This window comes from Culicoides brevitarsis, chromosome 1 (assembly GCF_036172545.1).
Source record: "Culicoides brevitarsis isolate CSIRO-B50_1 chromosome 1, AGI_CSIRO_Cbre_v1, whole genome shotgun sequence".
Classification (NCBI taxonomy): domain Eukaryota; kingdom Metazoa; phylum Arthropoda; class Insecta; order Diptera; family Ceratopogonidae; genus Culicoides; species Culicoides brevitarsis.
In genome coordinates, this window is record NC_087085.1 from 46538298 (window position 1) to 46562242 (window position 23945).

The window sequence follows — 23945 nt, forward strand, 5'->3', positions numbered from 1 at the left end:
TAAATAGTCTTAAGAATAAAGTTACTAAACTTATTAAGAATAAAAAAAGATTTATGTAGCTTACTGAAAAATGAAACTTCTACTTAAAGGGAAAAAAGCTTTTTAGGAAAAAAAAGTATTTAGTACAAAAAGATGAGGAAATATCATCTGAAGAGTTGTTCTTTGCTCTTGATACGGAATCGCATTTTTATCCAATTTACTATTGCTATCTGTGATAATTTAAGAAGTCCGGTGAACATGGATATACAAAACATATTCAAGCGCACAACAGAACTGAAGAAAAAAAAATAAAGCTCGTTTTTTTATTAAAAATAATTTGGTTTTATTTCTTTAATGTACTTCTTTTGTATGAATAGTCTCGAGATGGGTATACTTCATCGATAGTTTTTTGCCCAAATTTAACTAAATTTATCGATAGCATGTCAGCTGTTGACCCATCTGTTGGTTCTTGCAGTACATCAAAGTCAACCCATATAGCATCTCCTGAAAAATGATAGTCCAATTCAATGTAATACAGAAGGAGACTTAATATTTGTGCCTTTGTTGCATTTTTGCATTTTTCATCTTTAGCAATGAGCTTTAATTTTTCCTCTATTCGCACTGTTGGATAAAGAAGTATGTAAATGTGTTTATAAATATCGTCCTTTGTGAAATTAAGTTTTAACAAAAATTCTAAATTATGTTTCATCACTGATAAGGGCACACAATTCCATCGAGGATGCCTAACGAATTTATCTCGTATTTCCTTTTCGGGCTTTTGAAAATGACGCACAATAAATAGCACAATATCAAGCCCGCTAGTTTTGTCGGCACCTTCTCTCGTATGTCGTTCAAAAATTGAATTGGATGTCGACAGAACATTCAAAGAGATACATTTGAACTTTAATTGTTTCAGATACTCCATTCTGGCTTTTGCTTTGGTTTGGAACATGACGAGTTTTAAAACGCGCGGATGATCACTCAATATCTCAAAATCTGGGAGAGTTTTCAATTCCGTAAGGCGTCTTTCGATCGTTTGGGGTGACAGAGTCACGATATCTAAACAGTGCTTTATGTGTTCATGATTAATATTAAATTTTTGAAGAACACTCAGTGTTGCAGAAATTGAATCTGGATTCACCATACAAACTTTTGGTCGTTTTATGAGGAATTCTTTCGTCGGTATTCCGCCTATCGTGTCAAATCGTCTCAAAATTTCCTTAAGATTTTCTGGATTGCCATGCAACACAAAGGCATGGTTCTTTATTATGTCATTGGTATACCCCAATTCGTCTTTTAGAAGTTTTACCATTTCCAAAATAGAAGCGCCGCTTTTGTGTTTGATCCGATTATATGATTCCCAATGATTTTGTACATCGGTATCGTTGAAATTCAAAACTCGACGCAAATATTCCTCGAGAATAGACTTGCGTGCAGCTAAAAGTGTTGCTTTGTAGTCAATGCATAAGGCAGAAGGTTCAAGTTCGAAAGACGCAAGAAGAGATGCCGGTATATCCTTATCAGCATCAACCCAATCGTATAGCTTGAAAACTTCCAAGCTTTGTTTACATATTGAAAGGTATTTTTGTATATGATGAAAGTGAATGTTGCCTTTTCTGAATCCAGCTTCCAATAGTATTTGTGTTCGGTTTTGTAATGTTGTCGGATGGAGGTTCAAAACTGAAGGGTACCTCTTGATGTCTTCGACAGAGACGTTCATTGAAACAAGCATATTGAACGTATGTGTGGCATTGATTGGATCGAGACACTGCAAAGCTGGATGTCTCTTAACAAACTTGGAAGCTGTATCTCTGCTGTTTATGCCTGATGAGGAGAAAAAGAGATGAGAAAAGCATGTTTGTAAAAACGTATTTTTTTTCTTACCTAACAATTCCATACAGAGCTTAATTGATGATTTTTTATTCGCTTCAGACTTTTCCTCTGTCACAAAATCAGTCGAGAACCTCCGGTATCTTAAGCTCTTGGGAGTCACAAAACATTTTACATTTTGCATTTTGCAAGGTAAACAGTAGAATTTGCCTTTTGTTAATTCGATTTTGTCTGTCAAATTTTGTCTCAAACTTTTCATTTTTTGCTGGAACTTTTTGAGGGAACTTTGAGGGACAATGTGTGATCTCGATAAATGGATTGAAATTGCGAAAACATGCAAATATTTGCCGGAGAACGATTGGAAGCGGTTGTGTGATTTGGTGTGTGATTTGTTGCTTGAAGAGTCAAACATTCAACCAGTGAGCAGTCCTGTAACTGTGTGCGGAGACATTCATGGTCAAGTAAGTGTTGGATTTTTTTAATCAAAAGTCTCTTTGTATCTTATATCTAATTTTTTTGCAGTTTTATGATTTGGAGGAGCTGTTTCGCACAGGCGGTCAAGTTCCCGACACAAATTACATATTTATGGGAGACTTTGTCGATCGCGGATACTATAGTTTGGAAACATTAACAAGACTGTTGACTCTGAAAGCTCGATATCCAGAGAGAATCATTTTGCTACGTGGAAATCATGAATCGAGACAAATTACCAAAGTATATGGGTTTTACGACGAGTGCCTAACGAAATACGGAAACATTAATCCTTGGAAATATGCGTGTCGAGTCTTTGATCTGCTTACCATCGCTGCTCTCGTTGACAATGACATATTGTGTGTACACGGCGGATTGTCGCCCGATATCAAGACCCTCGATCAAATCCGTACAATCGATCGAAACCAAGAAATTCCTCACAAAGGTGCATTCTGTGATCTCGTATGGTCCGATCCAGAGGATTTAGATACATGGGCAGAGAGTCCTCGAGGAGCTGGTTGGCTTTTTGGATCTCTCGTAACGAACGACTTTATGGAAATTAATCAGTTGAACCTCATTTGTCGCGCACATCAATTGGTTCACGAAGGAATTAAATACATGTTTGGACAAAAGTTAGTTACAGTTTGGTCAGCTCCTAATTATTGCTATCGCTGTGGAAATGTCGCAGCAATACTCAATCTCACCGAAAGCAAAGAACGCGAAGTCAAGACATTTAATGCTGTGCCCGATAATGAGAGAGTAATTCCGCCACAGAGGATTACCCCGTACTTTTTGTAAAATCTTTCATCTTCAAAAACTTGAACAATGTTGAGCACAGCTATATGCAAAATCTTCTTTTATTAAATTTAAATAGTGAAATAAAATAAAAATCATGTTCAATGGGATATTAATTGAAATTCATTTAAAGAGACTCAATGCGAGTCTTTTATGGCAAAGGCTCATTTTTTGGCTCTGATTTAACGGATTATTTTCGGATTATTTTCAAGTAAGTCGACAGTCATTCATGAGTTGATTGTCGCACAAAATTTTTGACAAGAAAAAAAAATGACAATTGCCAATGGGGCTTACTTGTGTTTCCCAAATCCCGATCAATAATCGCAGAGGAAGAAAAAAAATAATTTAGTCTTTTCTGCATCCGTAAAATCGTGAAAAAAACAAAGTTCTCCCATCATGACGACCAACTACGGTATGGAGAGCTTAATTCCGATCGTGAACAAGTTGCAAGACGCGTTTACATCGCTCGGAGTTCATATGACATTGGACCTGCCTCAGATCGCTGTTGTGGGTGGACAATCTGCAGGCAAAAGTTCTGTTTTGGAAAACTTTGTTGGCAAGTAAGTGTCGATTCTCGGAACTCTTATTACAACATCAAAGATAATGTGAATTGTGTGACATTTCCCTTTGTCTAAATTAGAGAGAAATGAGTTAAAAAAACAAGGGGATTAATGATTCATTGCATTTGTGTATATGGGCTTCTGTGTGTACCTACAAAGCAAAACGAAGAAAGAACAAGCAATGGATTGAAAAAAAAATCGACGGATGTGTAGTGCGCAGTGTCGATATAATTCTCACATCTCACAAACATACAATCTAAATGTCAGACAATCAACTGGAAAAAATATCATCTTCATTTCGCATACCTACGAGTGAGGAAAGCTCTCATATTGCGCTCAAACTTTATTATAATTACCCCAAGTCTTTACATGACGAACATGAAACGAACAAAATCGAAAATAGCCCTATTCCTTTTTGTCAACATACACGAAGCACTCGACAAACAGAAAAATCGATAACTTGTTAAGTGAACAAAATTAGTTCAATTTTGAATCACAAAAACAAAAAAAATATCGATTAATTTTTTATTTCTTATCATATTATCATTACATAGATGATAAAAAAATTATTATTAATTAGTTAATTAATTGCAATTCACATTTCAATTTTACTTATTACAAGTAAAAAACTCATATTTAAAGAGAAACCCCTGCAAGACATACATCTTATCAACATCCGCAAAAGTTCTTGAAATTTACATGATATCAAAGTTAAGTCCATATATCTTGTAGTAGAAAAATTTTAATGTACAATGATAACGAAGAAAGAAGCAAAATGTGCGGTGACCTAGTTTTGTGTTTCTCTTTCTTTTTATTAAGTACAACAACATTTACGATAAATGTTAAAGTACTATTCATTGTCATGCTCATGCTTACTATTAGAATCATTTCATGAGTATTCATTTTCTCGTATTCTCTTTGGGAAAGCTAATCTTGAAAAAAAAGTTTGATAAGGAAATATGTCTTACCAAATTTTGCAGTTCTTCATCGTTTTTTACATGTTTTTTATTTCCGCATTGTATGAAACAATTGTAATGCACTCAATCGAAACCGACATTGAGTCATAATTTTATTATCATTGGCAGACAAGTTTCAAAGAAACGAGAAAAACCTAATTATTGAACGAGAAACATAGAAAGAACAAGAAATTTAAGATATATTTTGACTTCTTATTAAGTTGAAATGCTTTAGATATTCTTCATAATTTTGAAAATTCCCAAAAATGATATCTTAAAGCAACTAAAAGCAATATTTATATTTGAACAAAAAAATTAAGAAATAACTATTTTTACATTTTCTAAAATTACTTTTTTCTTGATACTCGGTATTCTTAATTCTAAAAATTTTTTGAAAATAAGAGTTATAAAGTTTGATTTTTAGCAATTAACAAAATATTGTGAACAAAGTTTAAGTTCAATAAAAAAAACATTTGAACAAAAAGCTATATCGACGATGTTTTTTCTTATCATAAAAAAAAATTATCATGTCATATGTATGAAAATTTCTCTTATCAAATACACATGCATTTGATTTGTTTGTAATTTTATTTTTTGTTTATACATGTTTTTATGAGAAAGGGGTATACACAAAGTGCATTGATTAAATAAAAAAAATTTAATAATATGTTGATTTGCAAAACTAAAAAAACAAAAAAAAACATTGAATCAATACAAACGATGTGTTTGTTACTTGATAAAAAATGATTACAATTTTATTATAAATGAGGTCTAAATATATAAAAACATATATAAATATATGTATACTTATATATTCAACAAGAACACTACCATTAGTGCTTTCATTCTATGTTATAGGTATTCCTTTAAACCTGTTGATGATATTTAAATAAAATAAGAAAAAAATGAAGTCATCGTTGTTTTTTTCGTAAAAAATTAAAAAGTTTTTATTCACATCTTAACAATCAACAACTAATATAGATGACGTACATTTTTTGTATTATACACAGTGTGAGGTTTAGAGTGAAGATGCTTACTTTTGAATGTTTTTTAAAGTGTTTGTAGGTATAGTTTGTTTATTCATAGTCCATCTATTTGATATTGTCATATACAGAAAATTAAGAAAAGAAACATGTATGATTTATTCTGCTATTTTTTCAAACAGGGATTTCCTTCCTCGAGGATCTGGCATCGTTACACGTCGTCCATTAATTTTACAACTTATCAATTCTCGTACTGGTGAGATATTTTGTTCTTCAAATTATTGTTAAAAAAATATTACTGATGAAAAAACTTTATTTTTATTATTCCTTTTCAGAATATGCGGAGTTTTTGCACTGCAAAGGACGCCAATTTACGAATTTCGACGATGTTCGTAAGGAAATCGAAGATGAGACAGATCGTGTTACAGGAAGTAACAAAGGCATTTCCAATATTCCAATCAACTTGCGAGTCTACTCGCCGCACGTTCTCAACTTGACACTCATCGATTTACCCGGTTTGACAAAAGTTCCCATCGGCGATCAACCGCCAGATATTGAACAACAAATCCGAGGCATGATCAATCAGTTTATTCGCAAGGAAACATGCTTAATTTTGGCAGTAACGCCTGCCAATACCGATTTAGCAAATTCCGATGCTTTAAAGTTGGCAAAAGAAGTCGATCCACAAGGCGTTCGTACAATTGGTGTCATAACCAAATTAGATTTGATGGATGAGGGCACAGATGCACGTGATATTTTGGAGAACAAATTGTTGCCGTTGCGTCGCGGGTATATTGGTGTCATTAATCGTTCTCAAAAAGATATCGAAGGAAAAAAAGATATTAGTGCTGCACTCGCTGCCGAACGAAAATTCTTCTTGTCTCATAACTCATATAGACACATTGCTGACAAGTTGGGAACTCCATATTTGCAAAAGACCTTAAATCAACAGTTGACTAACCATATCAGAGATACATTGCCTGCGTTACGTGACAGGCTTCAGAAGCAAATGTTAACGTTGGAGAAAGATGTTGAGCAATACAAACATTTCCGCCCCGACGATCCAAGCATCAAGACAAAAGCAATGTTACAGTGAGTTTTAATTTTAGCTATCTGTTAAATTAAACACTATATATAATTTTGCTTTATTTTATCACAGAATGATTCAACAGTTGCAATCAGACTTTGAACGTACAATTGAGGGATCCGGCTCAGCTCTTGTCAACACAAATGAATTATCGGGCGGTGCTAAAATTAATCGTTTATTCCACGAAAGGTTTGTACTTTTTGATCATCATAATCCAAATCCATTTCGACAACAGTCTTTCTTGTTTATCCATTGTCTCGCATTAGATTACGCTTCGAAATCGTTAAGATGTCTTGTGACGAAAAGGAGTTACGTCGTGAAATCTCATTCGCCATCCGAAATATTCACGGTATTCGTGTAGGTCTATTTACGCCAGACATGGCTTTCGAAGCAATCGTCAAAAAGCAAATAGCACAATTAAAAGAACCAGTATTGAAATGTGTGGATCTAGTCGTTATTGAATTGTCAAATGTCGTTAGATTGTGCACAGATAAGGTATGTATTATTATCTATTTTTTTTTTTTCATGTACCCAAAGAATAAAATTTCAATGATGATTTTTTTCATAGATGGCCCGTTATCCTCGTCTACGTGATGAGGCAGAACGCATCATTACTACACATATTCGACAAATGGAACAACGTTGCAAGGAACAACTCATCATGTACATTGAGTTCGAATTGGCTTACCAAAATACAAATCACGAAGATTTCATTGGCTTCGCAAAGTAAGTTAACAATAAATCTTCGTGTGCAACCTTATACATTTCACTCTTGCTTTGTTTTTATACAGTAACTAATCGATATCAGATTTGTCTGATTGTTGGTTCACAACAGACAATTCTTGATTTTTTTTTATATAATTTTTATAGTTTATTTTTCATAGTTATAATTTTCCAATATTTGCTAATTTAATTTATTTATTTAAATTTTCGGTAACTCTCAAATGTTTGTAAATACAAAATCTATCTGATCTTATACAGTCGGAACGAGAGTTGGACAGGGTAATTTTCATTTATAGTTTTAATTTTGTTGTTTGGCTTGATTTACTTTTATTTTATTAATATGTTTTCAATTTTATGGCTTTGGTTTGCTCTAATAATATCCTAAAAATGTGTCTTTTTTTTATGTAAAACGAATGTTTTGTTGAACAGTAACATTAATGAGTATCAATGTGAAATTTCAGTGCTCAAAGTAAAACAGAGCAGAAACAAACAGGTACACGAAATCTTGGAAATCAAACAATCCGTAAAGGACATTTAGTTATCCAGAATTTGGGTATAATGAAAGGTAACAATAATTAAGATTTTTCACAATATAATTTTAAAACATTATATTTGCAATATAGGAGGATCCAAACCTTATTGGTTTGTGCTCACATCCGAAAGTGTTTCCTGGTACAAGGATGAAGATGAGCGTGAAAAGAAATTCATGCTTCCTTTAGACGGTCTCAAGTTACGTGACATTGAGCAATCGTTTATGTCACGCCGTCATACCTTTGCCCTATTTAATCCTGACGGTCGAAATGTGTACAAAGACTATAAGCAATTGGAATTGTCTTGCGAAACTGCTGACGAAGTTGACTCATGGAAAGCCTCATTTTTACGTGCAGGCGTTTATCCTGAAAAGGAGAATGCTGAAAATGGAGAAGAGGTAAGAATTAATTTTTTTTTCTCATATACTTTATTATTATTCGTGTAAATACTCCAATATACTGCGCGCTGCGATAAAATGAAAAAGCGAAATTAGATATCATTTAAAAAAAATTACAAAATGTTTTTGGTATCTTTTTAAAATACGTGAAGAAAGAAATACTTTTTATTACAACAAAAACATATTTTTCTTTAATTTGTCCATTTTAGGCTGCAGCTGCAGAGGTTTGTTCATGCATTACCAATAACAATTATAGAAAAGTCGTCATTTTTCGATTTGTCAATGGTTTAATTATTTGATATATTTACATTGCACAACCCGACGACATATTAAATGCTAATATTAAAACTTTATTTCCTGTCATTATTTAAAGATATTTGATTCATATCCTTATTTTTTATGATTATATTTTTTGTAGAGGAAATACAAACCTTCAACACAGTTTTCGACATTTTTTTTTTGCATGCTTAATTTTTGAATCTTTACAATGATAAACAAACTTCTTTTAATTAAAAACGAAAGCCAATCTATAAGCAAATCTGCGACAACTATTTAAATTTTAATGAGATAAATTTAAAAATTTTAATGTTCAAACTTTTCGTTTCAAATTCAAACCAAGTTGTGAAAATACTTTCTAAATTTCGTGTATGCCTATTGTGAATGAAACATCTTATAAGAAATTCTTATTAAGAATTTGTACATATTTCTTATTGTATCCTTACAGCGAACTTCTAATAGTAAAGATTCAAAAACTGAAGGGGAAGACGTAAGCAAAAAGTGTTTGTTTTGTTGGTAACGATCGAAAACGATTGTTTGTGCGCCAGTTGCTATCTGCCCCATTAATTGCGCGTCGTCTCCTTATTAGCCATTTCGCTTTTTTTTTTTTTTGAAATCATTGATTGCACCCATGTATTTTTACATAATTTGTTCAATTTCATTTCTCGTTCTTTAGTGACTACTTAGCTTTTGAGTTTTTTTTTATTTTCTACTAAAATTTGATAAAGACTAACACAATCCATACAATGAAGTTACATAACATAAAATATCCCAACATTTTTTTTCGATGCTTAGCAGGAAGGCTCTCACGATACAGGATCTTCAATGGATCCCCAATTGGAACGTCAAGTTGAGACAATTCGTAATTTGGTTGACTCTTACATGAGAATTGTAAACAAGACGACACGCGATCTTGTACCAAAGGCCATCATGATGCTGATTGTGAATAGCACAAAAGATTTTATCAACGGAGAGTTGTTAGCTCATTTGTATGCATCAGGAGATCAAGTAAGTTCGCTAAAATGTACTGTAATAAAGTATCTCTGTTTGATAAGGCTTAATTGTTTGTAACAGGCATCCATGATGGAAGAAGCCCCCGAAGAAGCCCAAAAACGAGAAGAAATGCTTAGAATGTATCACGCATGCAAAGAAGCTTTACGAATTATCGGTAATATATTTTTATCTTTTTATAAAAAAATTTCACTTTGTAACAAAAAATATCTCAAAAGGTGACGTTTCAATGGCAACGTTTTCAACTCCTGTCCCACCTCCAGTTAAAAATGATTGGTTGCCCGTGTCTGAAAACACAGGAATGTCTCCTCCAAGTCCCGGAGGACAAAGAAAACCAGCTACCCCATCAATGGTAAATATTTGTTTTCAAGAACAATTTATGTCAAAAATCTAAAAAAAAACATCGTTTACAGGGAGCTCCCGCAGCTGGAAGAGGTCCTCCGCCCGTTCCTGCATCAGGAAGACCTGCGCCACAAATTCCCGGAAGACCTGGAGGCGCAGGAGCTCCGCCAGTTCCCGGAAATCGACCAGCAGGAGGATTACCTGCTCCCCTTATTCCATCGTAAGTACCATTTTGTTTTATTTTTTATTAAGGAAATTCTTAATTTGTATTTTTTTTTATTTCCTACATAAGTTTTCATTATTGTACTGATTCTTTTCAAGTTTACAATAGTATAACTTTCAATTAATATTTTGTTTCTTAAATATTGTTTGTTATGTTTTAATTTTTGTTTCCTCTGTTTTAATTTATCATTTTTGTTGTTTATTATTTAGTGAAATTTAAAATTTAACGGTGATGGCTCTCTATTTCTAAAATTTGGCTATTTTTCAATCATTCTTATTTCCAGGCGACGGTCCTAAATCCTTATACATTGTATAACATAAAAATTATAACGAAAAATAATCACACATCTATAGAGAACACTAAATAATTAGTACTAAAATATAAACTAAAATGCATTCCAGAGAAAAAATGAATCTTTATATAAATATATATTTTATTGTTAAAGGAGTTCAGATAAATATTAATTATTATTATTATTATAAAGCATACTTTAACAATATATATGCGAAAATTAGTGAAGAACGAACTTTAACAAACAAACAAAATTAAAAGAATATATTGTATTGTAAAGTTGTTTATTGTTAAAATATAGAAAATCTATCGTATTCTTAAAGGCAAAATGAGAAAAATGTCAACGCTATAAATATGAATGTCTGTAAACGTCTAAAATGACTTATGAGACAAATACACAAATAAAAAAAAATCATATAAACACATAAACCATAAGAATCGTTATACTTTCGCTTTGAACATGTAAACTATATTTGCTTATAAATATGAAATAAAATATATTCCTTCAAACAAGGCTTATGAAAAAGGTTCTTATTTTTAACGTTGCATTGTCTAATATTTCTTTTTTTTAATCTTTAGCATTTAAATTTATTATTTGTGCACGTCCTTCACTAACTTTCGTCTCTTTGGCTTTTTGTCATATTTTTTGTTTATTTGTTCAAAATTCCTATTTTTTCTATTTCTTCATTATTTAGAACTTTGCAAAATTATATTATTCAGCCATTTTTGCTTTATTTAAATAGTATCAAACACTCATACCACAAACAAAGTCCTATTCACATAGTAAATTCAAAACGATCACGATATCCAAGGCGATCCCTTTATCAAACGCTTTCTGTGCAATGGAGTTTTTTCAAATACAGATTTGGGTTTTAAAGAAAAAATGTATGTTTAAATGTGTTTCAGTCTATTGTAAACAGGTGAGAGAAAAACACGTGAAATGTCTCTCTTATGTGATTGTTAACATTAAACCTGGAAAAGGTTGTAATGCTTCTGATGAAATCTATTAACAATGGGACTCTACATTGATCATCTCGAATAGCTGTGGGAGCAACACACGATAATTTGAAATCTAGAATAGCGAAGCCATCTCCTACAAATGCACTTACTTTTATTATTTGTTGAATAATGTTATTTTTTGTTGGGTCTTTTTTTTTATTAAATTAACACTTTCAAGTTCAATCTCACTTAAGAAAAATAAAACTGACACAAACAAAACCCAAAATTTTCAGTCGTGGCGGACCAAGTCCCAGTCAAATTGCGGGAGTTTACAACGCGATGCCCAATCAAATGCGTCAAGAAGTTAACAAGGCGGTTGCAAATGCAGCTATGAATGAATTATCGAATGTGTTCGCCAGCAAATTCAAGTAAATCATAATTTATACAAAATAAACAATTAATTTCAGCTTAATATTAACCTCATAATAAAACTAAACTGTTACTGTTAAAATTTAATATACTAACATTAAAAAAAAAAAATTAAAGACACGATAAGTTTTCATGCACTTCAGAGGAATAGGAAATCTATGCTTTTTCTTGCTATTTTGGTTATGGAAATATTTGTGAAGAGTTATTATTGCTTTTAAAGCCTACAATGGTGTCTCTTTATAAACCCACCATACTGACAAAAAAGTAACACACAAGACTCAAAACTGCAATAAAGAAAACTTCATTGTTTACCAGCATATATTTTAATCAACAAAATAGATCTAAATGTCTAAAAACTACTAAATATATTAGAATAAAGTGTGAACAAAAAAATTCTCAAAAATGAAATCCATATAACTACATAAATTAAACGTGTTGACATATTCAGAGTTTATTGAAATAAAAATAATTATAAAAATAGAGATATATTTTGCATAAACTCGTTATGTAGAGTAGACACTCTTGTACGAGTATCGCATCGGCATATTATGCTGACGATAAATAATTTTAAATTTCCGTAATTGCTCCAATAGCTAAAAACCTTTTCCTTTTATTTTCCTGAAATTTCGATTCAATCTAAAATTATAACATTTATAGAAGAATCTAAAATATACGTTTGTAATAACTATCATAAAAATATATTGTATTGAGAAAAATTCAAAATAAATTATTACTAAATTTATTGTGTATGTAAATGTCTACGTAACAATTTACTATACGACAAACAATTAAAGAACTTAAATTGCAATTGTTAAAAATGACAAAAGTACGTTATTTGCAGATAATAATTTATTTGCAGATGTATAAAAAAGAGTAGCAATAACTTAACTTTCCCAAATTTTTTATTGTTTTCGAAATATAAGTTTAAATTATTCGGCACATTTAGGGAATATATGTTATAATAATATATAAAAAAAAAAACTATACAAACTATAATAAATTAACATAAGTCACGTAAAATTGATAAACATTGTTTGCACTGCTTCCATGACTTGATTCTAAAAATTGAAACGAATATATTTTTGACGATCAATGTTAATTGTTAAAAATGACGCAATTTTTGCATCATTTTTCGTTCATCACAATAGTTTATCAAAACTTACAAGAAGTAAAAATATTATTAAAAGAAAAAAATAAATAAAAGTAACATATTATGAAAAGCTAGATAATAATAATTAAAGATTAAAATAAAAAAAATAAAACATCCTTAAAATTATGTTAAAACTCGTTTTCCCATTCAGCAAAATAAGTCTATTGAAACTGTGTCAATTGTTATATTATAAGCCTGTGTGTTAAATATATTTAAGGTTATCTGTGGATAAAATTAATGTAGTTTAATTAATTCTTGTAGTTGCTTCATGTACTAACTGTTAGTCTATAATTTTATTTTTATTGTTATTTTTAAACAATTATATTTTACTCTTTTTTTAAAATATTTTTAGTCGCCCAAATCCACCTCCAAAGCTACCTGATCGCAATAACTATGGTACATATGGCAACGGGAACAGACCGTATTAATCGAGAGACACAGATTATGTTAGAAATAATCAATCTTTTGTTTCTTTTCATCTGCTAAAAGTTAGCTTTCGTGATTTTGAGATGCGCTATCTATAAAATATTTGTACATATTTAAGCTAACTTATTTAATGAATGAATGAAAACATTAACGATCAACAAACAACTCGAGAACTACTTCAACGCAGTTATAACACCAACACAAGAAACCCGCAATACTTGACAATATGAAATATTTGAAACAAACTAAATGACATATTTGAAACTATCAACAATATAATACATATTTACTTGGACAAAAAAAAAAGAAAAGACAAGTGACAATCATCAACATTTTAGTAAAGTCGTTGTTTTTTTCATAGATTGAGTACAAAATCCAAAAGACGACTGAGTTGTAGTTATAAATTGTTCGATAAAAATATTTGTGAATTCAATATCGGGTTGTCTTTCATCTTATGACTGTGGCATGACGTGGGAAACTCTATGTTTTTCTTTCATTATTCATCCAAAAAAGAAATATTTGGCATTTCAAATCTATCTGAATGTAAAAAGTTAGTATTATTTGTAATAATAAAAAAAAATGTGAGAACGATTGATTGTTAGAGATTACAGTTGATTTGCCTTCATAGATTATTAATTATAATTGACAGTTTTGTTTCCTCAATTAAATATTTGCCAGTTCAATATTTTGTTATCATACGCTTCTTTAAATATTTTAATGTTAGCATGTTAGTTAAGCGAAATGGACTGTACTTTATTGATAAAAATTAATATCAGGGCATCTGTTTTTTATATATTTTTTTCTTCAAATACTATTATACATTTAATATTTTGTACACTTTATACACGCACATATTAAAAAACTTATTTGTATGATAATTATTTTCGTAAGCTATGATAATAAGTGTAAAATGTACACAACATAGAATATAAAAACATTTTCTATAATTTATAATGTTAGTTTTTTGTTTTGCTTGTAGTCATTATTATTTTTTTTTTTTAATGAAATTGAAAAGGTAAGAAAAGCTTTAATTTTGCTAAATTTTGACATAAAAAAAATAAATAAATAAACATGTACCACAATTCGAGTTGCTTATTCAATGTACTTTTTTTTCTTTTTTTACGTCGTGTTTTAGAGTCTTCTTTCTCCGAAAACGACGAACCCTTGCTGAAAGTTTTCTCATGAGAAATTTGCATAAATTATGCAACATGTTCGATATTTTACATTAATCATTAGATTATAAAAGCAAAAGAATTTAACAAATTAATGTTATAATACATAGTTTTATTTGACAATATCTGAAGTCTCATATTAATTTATATGAATTAAGGATTATCACGTAAGACATATCATTTTCAATAATAATAGATAAAAAAAACCCGAGAAATAATGAAAGGGAAGTGTTTGTTGTCAAACAAGAAGATAATCAATCATGTAAAAAAAATGTTAGTAGTATTCTGCATCATTAACATTTTTTTTATTTTTATAAATAAATGATATTTAATTTTCAACTCGTCAATGACAATGAACATTTTCTTAAAAAAGGCTCGGCTCTTCATCAAGATCTGTTATGATGGAATAGCACAAAGGCGTGTCTTTCTGTTATTGAAACACAATATTTGATAAATTCTCTAAAAAAGAATAAAAATATTTTTATTGCATTTATGTTTTGCATTTTATTGTCATAAATAAATGATACAAAGGACAATGTTGATGTTTTTATTGTAGCAATAAGATAATAAAATATATTTTATTGTTAAATATATTTTTTCCTAAATCTCGACTTTTGCATAAAATAAGAGAACTAATAGGTTTAACGTTCATCAACTTACTCGTACCTTTTCTCAAAATCAAACAAAAAGTTGTTTTGAATTTTATGATTGCAAAATACATTATACTATCAAAACATGGTGACACATTTGCAGCAATAACTTTTTATTTTATGACTCAGTTCTGTAAATTTATCTCATCTCTCAGTTTATTGTCAGTAATACATGCTCAGAAGGAAAAGCACGCAAAAGGGGTGATTGTTAATAATATCAACTAAAAGTATCATGTCATCATCATAAAACGTCATAAAGTTTTGATTTTTATTTCTGTCGTAAAATGGTTAGATGAAGGTTTGCAAATTATACCCCTTTTTACTGACATTCGCGCATTGCACATTTTTACGCTAATTTACGTTTTGTGTCTCATCACTTGACCTTCAGTCATATTTGAAACACTCTAATACGAAAATGGGAAAAAGTCTTTCACATGTGTGCAAAAAGTCATGAAAAAAGTTCATTTACCTTCCCTAATACAAAGGCGATCTCTAAAACGAAGAAAAAGACAAAATAAAAAGGGAGAAACCGATGTTTTGCAACCCTTAAAAAGTCAAGTATGTGCGATCATGCTTTTTTAACATTTTTTTTTTATTTTTTGCGCTTTTACAACAAAAAAGATAAATTTTGTTTATGATAGCTTTCCATTGTTTGATTGAAATGAAATGATGACATTTATTGTTGTTTATTGATATGAGAATTGATATTGATATCTTTCGATATATTAAATATTTTCTTTTTGAGAACTTTTCTATGTAAGTATTAAAAACAAATGTCTTTTTGATCTTTTTAACGTTTTTTCACAAGACAAAAGTTTATATCCAGAAAAAAATGAAATATGAGCAATTTTCTGTCAACATACTTTCATTAATTTTTGAATAGAGTTGTTGTGCAGCTTTTATGCAAATGAAGTATTTTGATTAATTTATCATCGAAGAAAAAAATCATCGAGCCCTTTCTTCCCGAATAATAAATGTTTTTTTCTATCTTTCTGTATAAAAAAAAACTATGACAATATTTGTGTACAACAAAGGACAACAATAATCACAATCACAATGGTAATATTTTGAAATTATTTTCATAATAACAATAATATGAAAAAAGTAGGTACTGCAGACAATTTTAATATATTGGATTACAATGTAAATACGATACAACATTTTTTCCTTTTTTCTTTACAATAACAAAATACCGAAAACACTTCTTCAAAAAAAAAAAAAAAGAAATTTAGAGAGTTGTATTAAATTAATCTATTATTTAGATGCATGTTATGTTAAAGCACCTCTCTCTTTTTTTTAAAAAAAGGGTTGTAAAATTTGCATATGAAAATCAGATAAAATGATTTATGAATTGTTTTTTGTCACTTTCACTATATAAAGCATTGAGAGTAGATTTTATTCTGAGTTTTACTGTCAGTAAAATACCTCCTATGAAAGTTTACTGAAAATTTCTTTTTTCAGTTTGTTCTTTTGGATGAGAGTAACCCGTTTTACACGTTTTATGTTAAACAACGGTAAAACGATTCCCTTCAAATGCAGTTTTTCGATCATACCCAACACGCAGAAGGGTGCTAGATATGTTAATTTTTAGCTTAACTCATTTATAACACGTGTCTTGCATTCAATTTTAGAGAGGATCTTTTGTTCATTTTTATCTTTTTTTGCTTTTGAAAACTAAAAATGAATGCACAACCTTTCCATGTGTTTGCAATATTATTGGTTGAAAACTCCTTTTGGGTGCTCACGTTTTAAACCAATCCTATGTAAGTATTATCTAACCGTTTTTTTAGAATGTACTTATTAAAGAAAACTTTAAAAGAGGAACGAGTAAAACACCTCTACACAGATTCTAAAGTTAAATGAAAAAGATATTAAAAGATACATTTTTATAAAAATCCGCTTCATAGGATTTTTCTGAACCCAAAAGTTTTTAATTTCATATATTTAACTATAAATGTCATATGAAACATTTAAAAAAGAATATTTTGTTAACAGTTTTTAACTAAATTCGCATTATTATATGAATTAACACTTTATAGCAAATATTCTTTCGTCCCTATACTAACATATTGCTGTTTAAATTATTTGATATTTCTAACATTTTGCATAGATACCTACGTTTCAGTCTTACTTTTCAGAAGATAAATGATCTGATTGAAGTATCACAGTGTTTTAAGTGCTAAATTATGTCAAATCACCCTTTCAATTCATTTAACGTAACATGAAAAATGATCGTCATTTGCGAAATCTGCTACTGTTATTTCGTCTCTCTTTTAAACTGTTAGTCACGATTGTGTAGAGTGCTTGCTTGATTTAGCATCGTTTGTGTCAAACAAAAAAAATAATTTCTTGCCCATTAATTTTGTTTACAAAATGATACAAATGACTTTTCAATAAATTTCGCGATGACATGATGGTAAAAATAGTATAAAAATGTTTTGCAGAGAATTACGATGGGAATCACCCCTTTAACTATTTTTATAGCAAATTTGTTCAAAACTTTAAAATAAGTATTGAACTCAGGAAATCAAGTTAATCATATATGAAAAGATTCCTTGTGTTCATAATTGTATACTGTTGAAAAGGCAAAGCACAAAATTGAAACCCAATACCGCCCTATTTTGTCTCACTTTAATTGTTTTGCACAGACAAAGTTCAAACAGTTTTGACAAACTTCTTACTTGTTTGTTTGTTCATCATCTGTCGATTTGTCCATCAATTGTTTGATTTTTGTTCTTTTTATTTCGTTATATTATGTACTTTCAAACTTTTCAATAAAATTTTATGTGCCTTAACAACGTAATATTTTAATTTACTGCTTCTCTGACATATTCAACTCGACTTTTTGTTAAAATAACTTCTGTATTTGTTATTTTTATTGCATCTCCCTCCTGACTTAATAATTTTAACTTTTTTTTTTATTCTGTACAATTAATGAGTCGAAAAACATCAACATCGCCGAAGCTCAAATCAACAGCATGCGATCACATTTTAGATGTTTTCGATTGATGAACATCAAAAAAAATCTATAAAATTACATTGTTCTTGATATATGTGCGTAAGTTAAACATAATGACGTGTAATAATAAATATCACTAACAAAACAATCTTTCTAAATAATCATTAATTTTTTTTTGTATTTTTATTTTACGACAATAACGAATGTTACCAATTTTTCATCAACTTTGATAGAAAGAGGTGAATTTTGTTTTAGGGAAAAAAGTAAACATTTCAAAAATATAGTAGCCATATTACAAATATTCAATGCTTATTTTAACAAAAAGACATGTAAACGAAAGAGTGCAAATTCTTAAAAGCGCACAGATCTGCAAAAGAAGAATGGAAATTATTTAAAGTTCAGAAGTAAGAAGAGTCTTTTTGCATCTCCTAAACATACGCTACTCAGTTACTAAATTATTTTGCTTAAAATGTTTAGTATAAAATTTGAAATTACATTCGAAAAGGTTCTTTTCTTGATTGTCCGTTCAAATCATTTATTGTAGTTGTCGTTATCACTCACCTTTACTTTGACGTTTTTTTCGCTTCATTTTTCTAATTTTTTTCTTCCATCAGAATAAAACGTAAACGAAGATATAAAAAGTGCAATTTAATAAGATTATTCGTGGTTTGGAGATACATTTTTTATTACAGAATCTTTCTTTATGATAGAATAGTTGCTGTTTTTATTTCCGATAAAAGAGGATTTAACCCAGAATTTTAAAATTTTATGAGTCGTGAATGAATTTTGATTTACAAACTGTCATAAAATTTGGTTTTCTTCCGTTTTTTATGACAGACTGACTGTTTATCACAAAAAAAAATACTAAAAACTAATAAAAATAATCTAAATGACCATGTATAATAGTAAATCGCATTAAACGTGCAATCGAAACTTTTTCGAACCAAAAATAATAAAAACCATTAAAGATCATTATGGTAGCTATAAAATATTTTTTTTCGTTTTTATAGGTAAACTCTTATCCCTTAATTTAAATGGAAAAATCAGTTCTTGCATACTCAAACTAAAATAATTTATTGATAGGGGATTTTTAGTTCGTTTCTGAAGTAATTTATCGAAAAATGTAAAGTTTTGTTGTTTTGTATACAGAGATTATACAGAGAGACTGTCCATGGTCCTCTTTTTTTTTTTTTTTTTTTTTTGTTTGGACAATAATTTTTGTGATTGTTATGGATTAGAGACGGTTTGTTAGATCATTCGTTTAAAGTATTACAATATTGTTTTCAAATACATGGATTTTTATTTATTTTTTTTTTGTTCTCAAATTAAGATCCTTGACCACAAAAAATGCAAGAATCGCCAAATCCAGATGTTTATTGAGAAGCGTTTATAAAAACTGTATGATGTCAAAGTTTATCACCATTGAGTGTCGACTATTAGTTATAAAATATGCTGGCTTCAACCATTTAAAAATATTAAATAAAAAATTGGCGCTCTTTTCCTCTGTAAAACCGTTAAAACTTCATACTTCCGGTTATGTTTAATTAAAAGAGTTCTTCCCTACAATCTTTTGTTTGTCTTTGGTTATTATTGTAAGACATAACGTTATGGAGGTTGCACATGATGACACGATAAAGGTGAAAGATAACGTTATTAATTATTTTCCCATGGAATTCAAAATATGACGAGCAATATTCATTGACATCATAACCATTACAAGAAGTAAAGCACCATTGATCACACCTGTAATATTTGTTTATTTTTATTTTTAAAAACTGTAAAGCACACAACATCCGTTATATTTTTATGGGTGAATGGATCATTTTCCAATATTGTTCATACCCATGTGAATTCTTTTAATTTTGTTGTACTCATTCGAGCGATAAATTAAAATGTCTCATTCTTGCTCTTGTTCTTGTTTAAGCATTTAACTTTTCTTAAATCTCATCTTTCAACATAAGACAACTTCTTTCACTGTTCCGTTTTTTGTTTGAGCACTTATCCATCCATAACGACAATGACAAAGTAAAATGTTTCACATTTTTCTCATGAGCTTGATTTCCGGATGCCAAACAAGTGCTTGTAATACTATCAAACGCAAGTTGGCGGGAAAAAACTCACTCATTTTAAAACTTTCGAAAAAGGTTTTCATGGTCGTCAAAAATTACAGAGAAATGTCAATGGTTCATTTTTGATGTTTGACATAACCCTTCGATTAGATTATAGTTTTAACAAAAATCAGTTTATGTAAATTATTTTTTTCTTATTTACAACATTTGCAAGACTATCATATACATATGTACTTAATATACGGATTTATCCTCAATTTTTTATGCTTGTTACAATTTTTTATGCGTTTTCAACTTTATTTTTTACAGAATCGATCAGCCAAAGGTGAATAAATAATTCGATTCAATCATAAGATTAGGAAAATTAAAGTTGATCTTCCTATTTTTCCCTTAAATATTTGAGAATCATTTGTAAAAATCGATCTTTTGCTTACCGAGATGGGATGGCATAAATATATCAAAATGTTATTGGAAAAATATTTTTGAATCAAAGAAAAAAATAATATGTAAATAAAGAGGCAACATTAACATTAGAAGTCAATTTTAAGTGACATAGAAGAGACAACATTATTTGATTGGAAACATCATTATTGTTGCGAAGAGAGTTTAGTTCATCAACTGTCATGTTTTGTAAATGCAGTGTTGCGTAACGAATGCAAAACATGGATTAAAATGCAATCCATCATGTGAACTTTTGATATGGGTAAAACAACTGAGGGTAACGCAGAGAAGCTAGATTTAGGTTGGCAATCAAAAGTGATCGGTCAAACAATACTGACATAAATAAACTTATGCTCAGCAACAATTGTCTGCTTAAATTTGGGAATTATTAAGTTTCAAACGGAAATTTTCAAAACTGTAACTTGATATGTATGTAATTATAAAACATAAAATGAAAAGAGTAAAAATTTCACTCGAAGGCCCTTATTCAAATATTGTATTTAAAAATATTTAAAAAAAAATAAATATAAAAAAATTAAACAAATTATCCTTCTTGCGCACCAACATTTAATGTAACATCCTCAAATACATATAAAAATTCTTTTAGAAGTTAAAAACTTAAACAGTTTAATTTTTATGGTATTTTTTATGGTATTTAAATATTTTTTAATAAATCTTATAACCGTTTTTTTACTTCACACATCAGTAAATTTGTACATAACCTAAAAATGTGCATATATGTACTTATTGTTAAATAATATTTTAATCGAAATTTTATCCAAATCAATTTTACATCCCTAAAGTCAATAATTTAAAAATTAATCCTTTAAAAAAACAAACAACATCCATTTATAATTTAAATAAAAAAAATAATGAAGACATTAAAAAAAACTTTCCATACATGAAAAGTCGATGAAATCACATATTATAAATATACGATGCGCATTTTGGTGTGTGTAATTGAATAATTGCTTTACAATCAAGGCAACGAAGAGAAAATTTAAAATAAATATTAAAAGTAAACAATCCCAAAAATGTCTATGCAGTCGACTTCCCTTTTGCAAATAAAATGTAATTAACACATTTTTTAACATTTTAATACGGCGAATTGAGTAAACAACTTAATGCACAAATGCATTAAAAATGAAAATAAATCACTACACACGGTATTTGTTGACATTTCTAACCCTTTTTGTTGTACATTTTGTCCCGTTTAATTACAAATATTTTAATCGCACACAAAAAACGAACACTGAAGGAAGACGACGAGAGAAGTGAGGTTAATAATCCCCTTTTAACCCTTTATCAATACCAACATATATACATATATTTATTTAGACATGTCTCTCCGTTTAAGGTGTGAGATGGGATTCTACCGAAAAAAAGATATTACATCATTTTGTTACAGTGTAATCTGACAAGTAACATCGAAATTTGAGGTTTCGATTCCAGATATCTTACTTGCACGAACATAAGTTTGCAAAACGCCCAAATTATAAAATATTCTATTGTGTAAGCCTTTTGTTGTAAAATTTAGCAGGCAGAAATAATTTGCATATGAAAAGCATGCAACGTAAAAGAGCATTTTACTTGAATAAGAGTGCTTGTGCCCTGTAAAAACCTGTCAAAAATGTATTTCAATAAAATTTCATTCCATATGATTGATTGATTATGTCTTTTCTTCTGAAAAAAAGAATGAATAAAAAATTTAAATATGCAAAATTTTTGATTCAAATTTTGTTAATATTCAATCAAATGTTACATTGATATGCTTGCAATTCGATTTAATGATATGGGTTGCGTACAGTTTCAATTAAAAATTTATTATTTAATATGAAAAAAATGCTGGTCATATAAATATCGAAAGGAAAAATATTGACTATCATTTCACACCTGCATATCTTCTCTGTGTACTTCGTTTGTAGTTTATTTCACATTATTTTATCATTATACTCATTCTCGTTCATTTTGTAAATCAACAGAAAATCAAAAAACCATGAGACCGTTACCGCAGTTTTATGTTTTATAAATATCAAACGAAAATTCACACATTGTTCAACCAAGCAAGACGATCACAACATGAAATCTTAGTCCTTTTAAATCTTCTTTCTTCTAAAGATCTTTCGATATACCTTGCATGTTAACCTTAATTACCTCATCGTCTTTGGTGAGTTGATAAAGATCTGTAATGCAAATAATGGGGTCAAAGGAGTTAGAATCGTATTTGGAATGTCTAATTGTTTCCTGTAATTAATTTTTGACTGAACGCGCGTATGTTATCTTATGAGAAAATCACAGCAATTTTTAACGGATTTTTCGTTTTTGTGATGGTTCGCATGTAAATGATACTCGAGAGAACTTTTACTTTTTTTTTAATTATCATTAACATACGAAGGGTTTATTAATTTTTTTTTTAATTTTTATATATCGTAAATATTATCACAGCTCATAAAATGTCGTTGAAGTACTTGCATTTTTTTCTTTTTTAATTTTATTTTTTTCTTCACATACTTTCTGTCTGTCTCCTTATTATTCATATTTTTTGTGTTATAAGTGCACGTGATGAAGATTTTTTCTATATCTAAAGGGGCGATGATAATTTTATGAGGTAAATATTTGGGTTAAGGACGCGTTTTTTGTCGTTGTTGATTATGTTTAACACTCTTGAGAAAACATCAGGAGGAATATTTTTGAATATGGATAAAAGAAAAAAAAAACTTAATAATCGACTGAAAATCCGATCGAGCTTCTCGTAATTTGTATGTGTTTGGGGTAAATAGACACCGCAGGGCATTCTCTTAACATTATAAATCGAAAAGCAACAAAGTTACTTTTTTCTACTCTTTCATAAAAATGAATGTCGACAATGATGATGAACAAAGAAGTCAAGTTGTGCTGCTGTGTACTTAAAAAACACGACTTTTTTTAGCTTTGAACGTTTTATTTTTTGTTTCATTTGCTTTTTACTCTCTTGACTCGCAGCAATTATATGCAGAAGTTTACAAGTGGTTTACGCTGTGTTCACAAATTTAAAGAGTCTAATTTTTCAATAAATATGGCACCATTGGTGGTCTTCCAATTATAATTGAAATCCATTAATAACGCTGTAATACTGTATCGATTAAGTTTAGACATTAAAAGGGTTAATTTATTTTGTCATTAAATGAGGTTTGATCATTTTTGCCGACAAGCGCAAAACTGGTAGCAACATTTGCAACATTATTAATCTACTACCTATTTATTGTGCAGCAAGAA

At 29.5% G+C, this 23945-nt stretch overlaps 4 protein-coding genes across 10 annotated transcripts in view; 2 read left to right on the forward strand and 2 right to left on the reverse strand.

Moving 5' to 3' along the window:
- LOC134827668 (large ribosomal subunit protein P2-like) overlaps window positions 1–23945 on the reverse strand; it is a 131751-nt gene that overhangs the window by 68638 nt on the left and 39168 nt on the right. The gene's annotated exons all lie outside the window — the stretch shown is intronic.
- On the reverse strand, window positions 218–2020 carry LOC134827764 (transcription termination factor 5, mitochondrial). Its single transcript, XM_063840563.1, has 2 exons — window positions 1864–2020; window positions 218–1803 (listed from the first exon to the last, which is right to left on the reverse strand). Exons 1-2 carry the CDS (start codon window positions 1991–1993, stop codon window positions 323–325), a joined length of 1611 nt encoding a protein of 536 aa, XP_063696633.1. The 5' UTR covers window positions 1994–2020; the 3' UTR covers window positions 218–322.
- On the forward strand, window positions 2051–3180 carry LOC134827765 (serine/threonine-protein phosphatase 6 catalytic subunit). The gene is made up of 2 exons (XM_063840564.1): window positions 2051–2270; window positions 2332–3180. Exons 1-2 carry the CDS (start codon window positions 2106–2108, stop codon window positions 3076–3078), a joined length of 912 nt encoding a protein of 303 aa, XP_063696634.1. The 5' UTR covers window positions 2051–2105; the 3' UTR covers window positions 3079–3180.
- On the forward strand, window positions 3392–13773 carry LOC134827664 (dynamin). Of its 7 annotated transcripts, none has more exons than XM_063840414.1 (16): window positions 3392–3635; window positions 5757–5830; window positions 5910–6666; window positions 6734–6850; window positions 6928–7156; window positions 7230–7387; window positions 7643–7663; window positions 7846–7949; window positions 8008–8312; window positions 8522–8536; window positions 9384–9596; window positions 9663–9756; window positions 9818–9951; window positions 10013–10161; window positions 11688–11822; window positions 13326–13773. In XM_063840414.1, exons 1-16 carry the CDS (start codon window positions 3472–3474, stop codon window positions 13399–13401), a joined length of 2745 nt encoding a protein of 914 aa, XP_063696484.1. In that variant the 5' UTR covers window positions 3392–3471; the 3' UTR covers window positions 13402–13773. The 7 variants fall into 7 exon arrangements, with proteins under 7 accessions (XP_063696484.1, XP_063696485.1, XP_063696486.1 ...); XM_063840415.1 differs by having other exon boundaries at window positions 9387–9596; XM_063840416.1 differs by lacking the exon at window positions 8522–8536.

Excerpts from the sequence above, each read along its gene's own strand:
- LOC134827765 (XM_063840564.1), top strand. The coding sequence starts at position 2,106 with ATGTGTGATCTCGATAAATGGATTGAAATTGCGAAAACATGCAAATAT. Across the intron at positions 2,271-2,331 it reads GCGGAGACATTCATGGTCAA|TTTTATGATTTGGAGGAGCT; the intron begins GTAAGTGTTGGA and ends ATTTTTTTGCAG.
- LOC134827764 (XM_063840563.1), bottom strand. The coding sequence starts at position 1,993 with ATGCAAAATGTAAAATGTTTTGTGACTCCCAAGAGCTTAAGATACCGG. Across the intron at positions 1,804-1,863 it reads GCTCTGTATGGAATTGTTAG|GCATAAACAGCAGAGATACA; the intron begins GTAAGAAAAAAA and ends TCTCCTCATCAG.
- LOC134827664 (XM_063840414.1), top strand. The coding sequence starts at position 3,472 with ATGACGACCAACTACGGTATGGAGAGCTTAATTCCGATCGTGAACAAG. Across the intron at positions 6,851-6,927 it reads AATCGTTTATTCCACGAAAG|ATTACGCTTCGAAATCGTTA; the intron begins GTTTGTACTTTT and ends GTCTCGCATTAG. Across the intron at positions 7,157-7,229 it reads TTAGATTGTGCACAGATAAG|ATGGCCCGTTATCCTCGTCT; the intron begins GTATGTATTATT and ends TTTTTTTCATAG.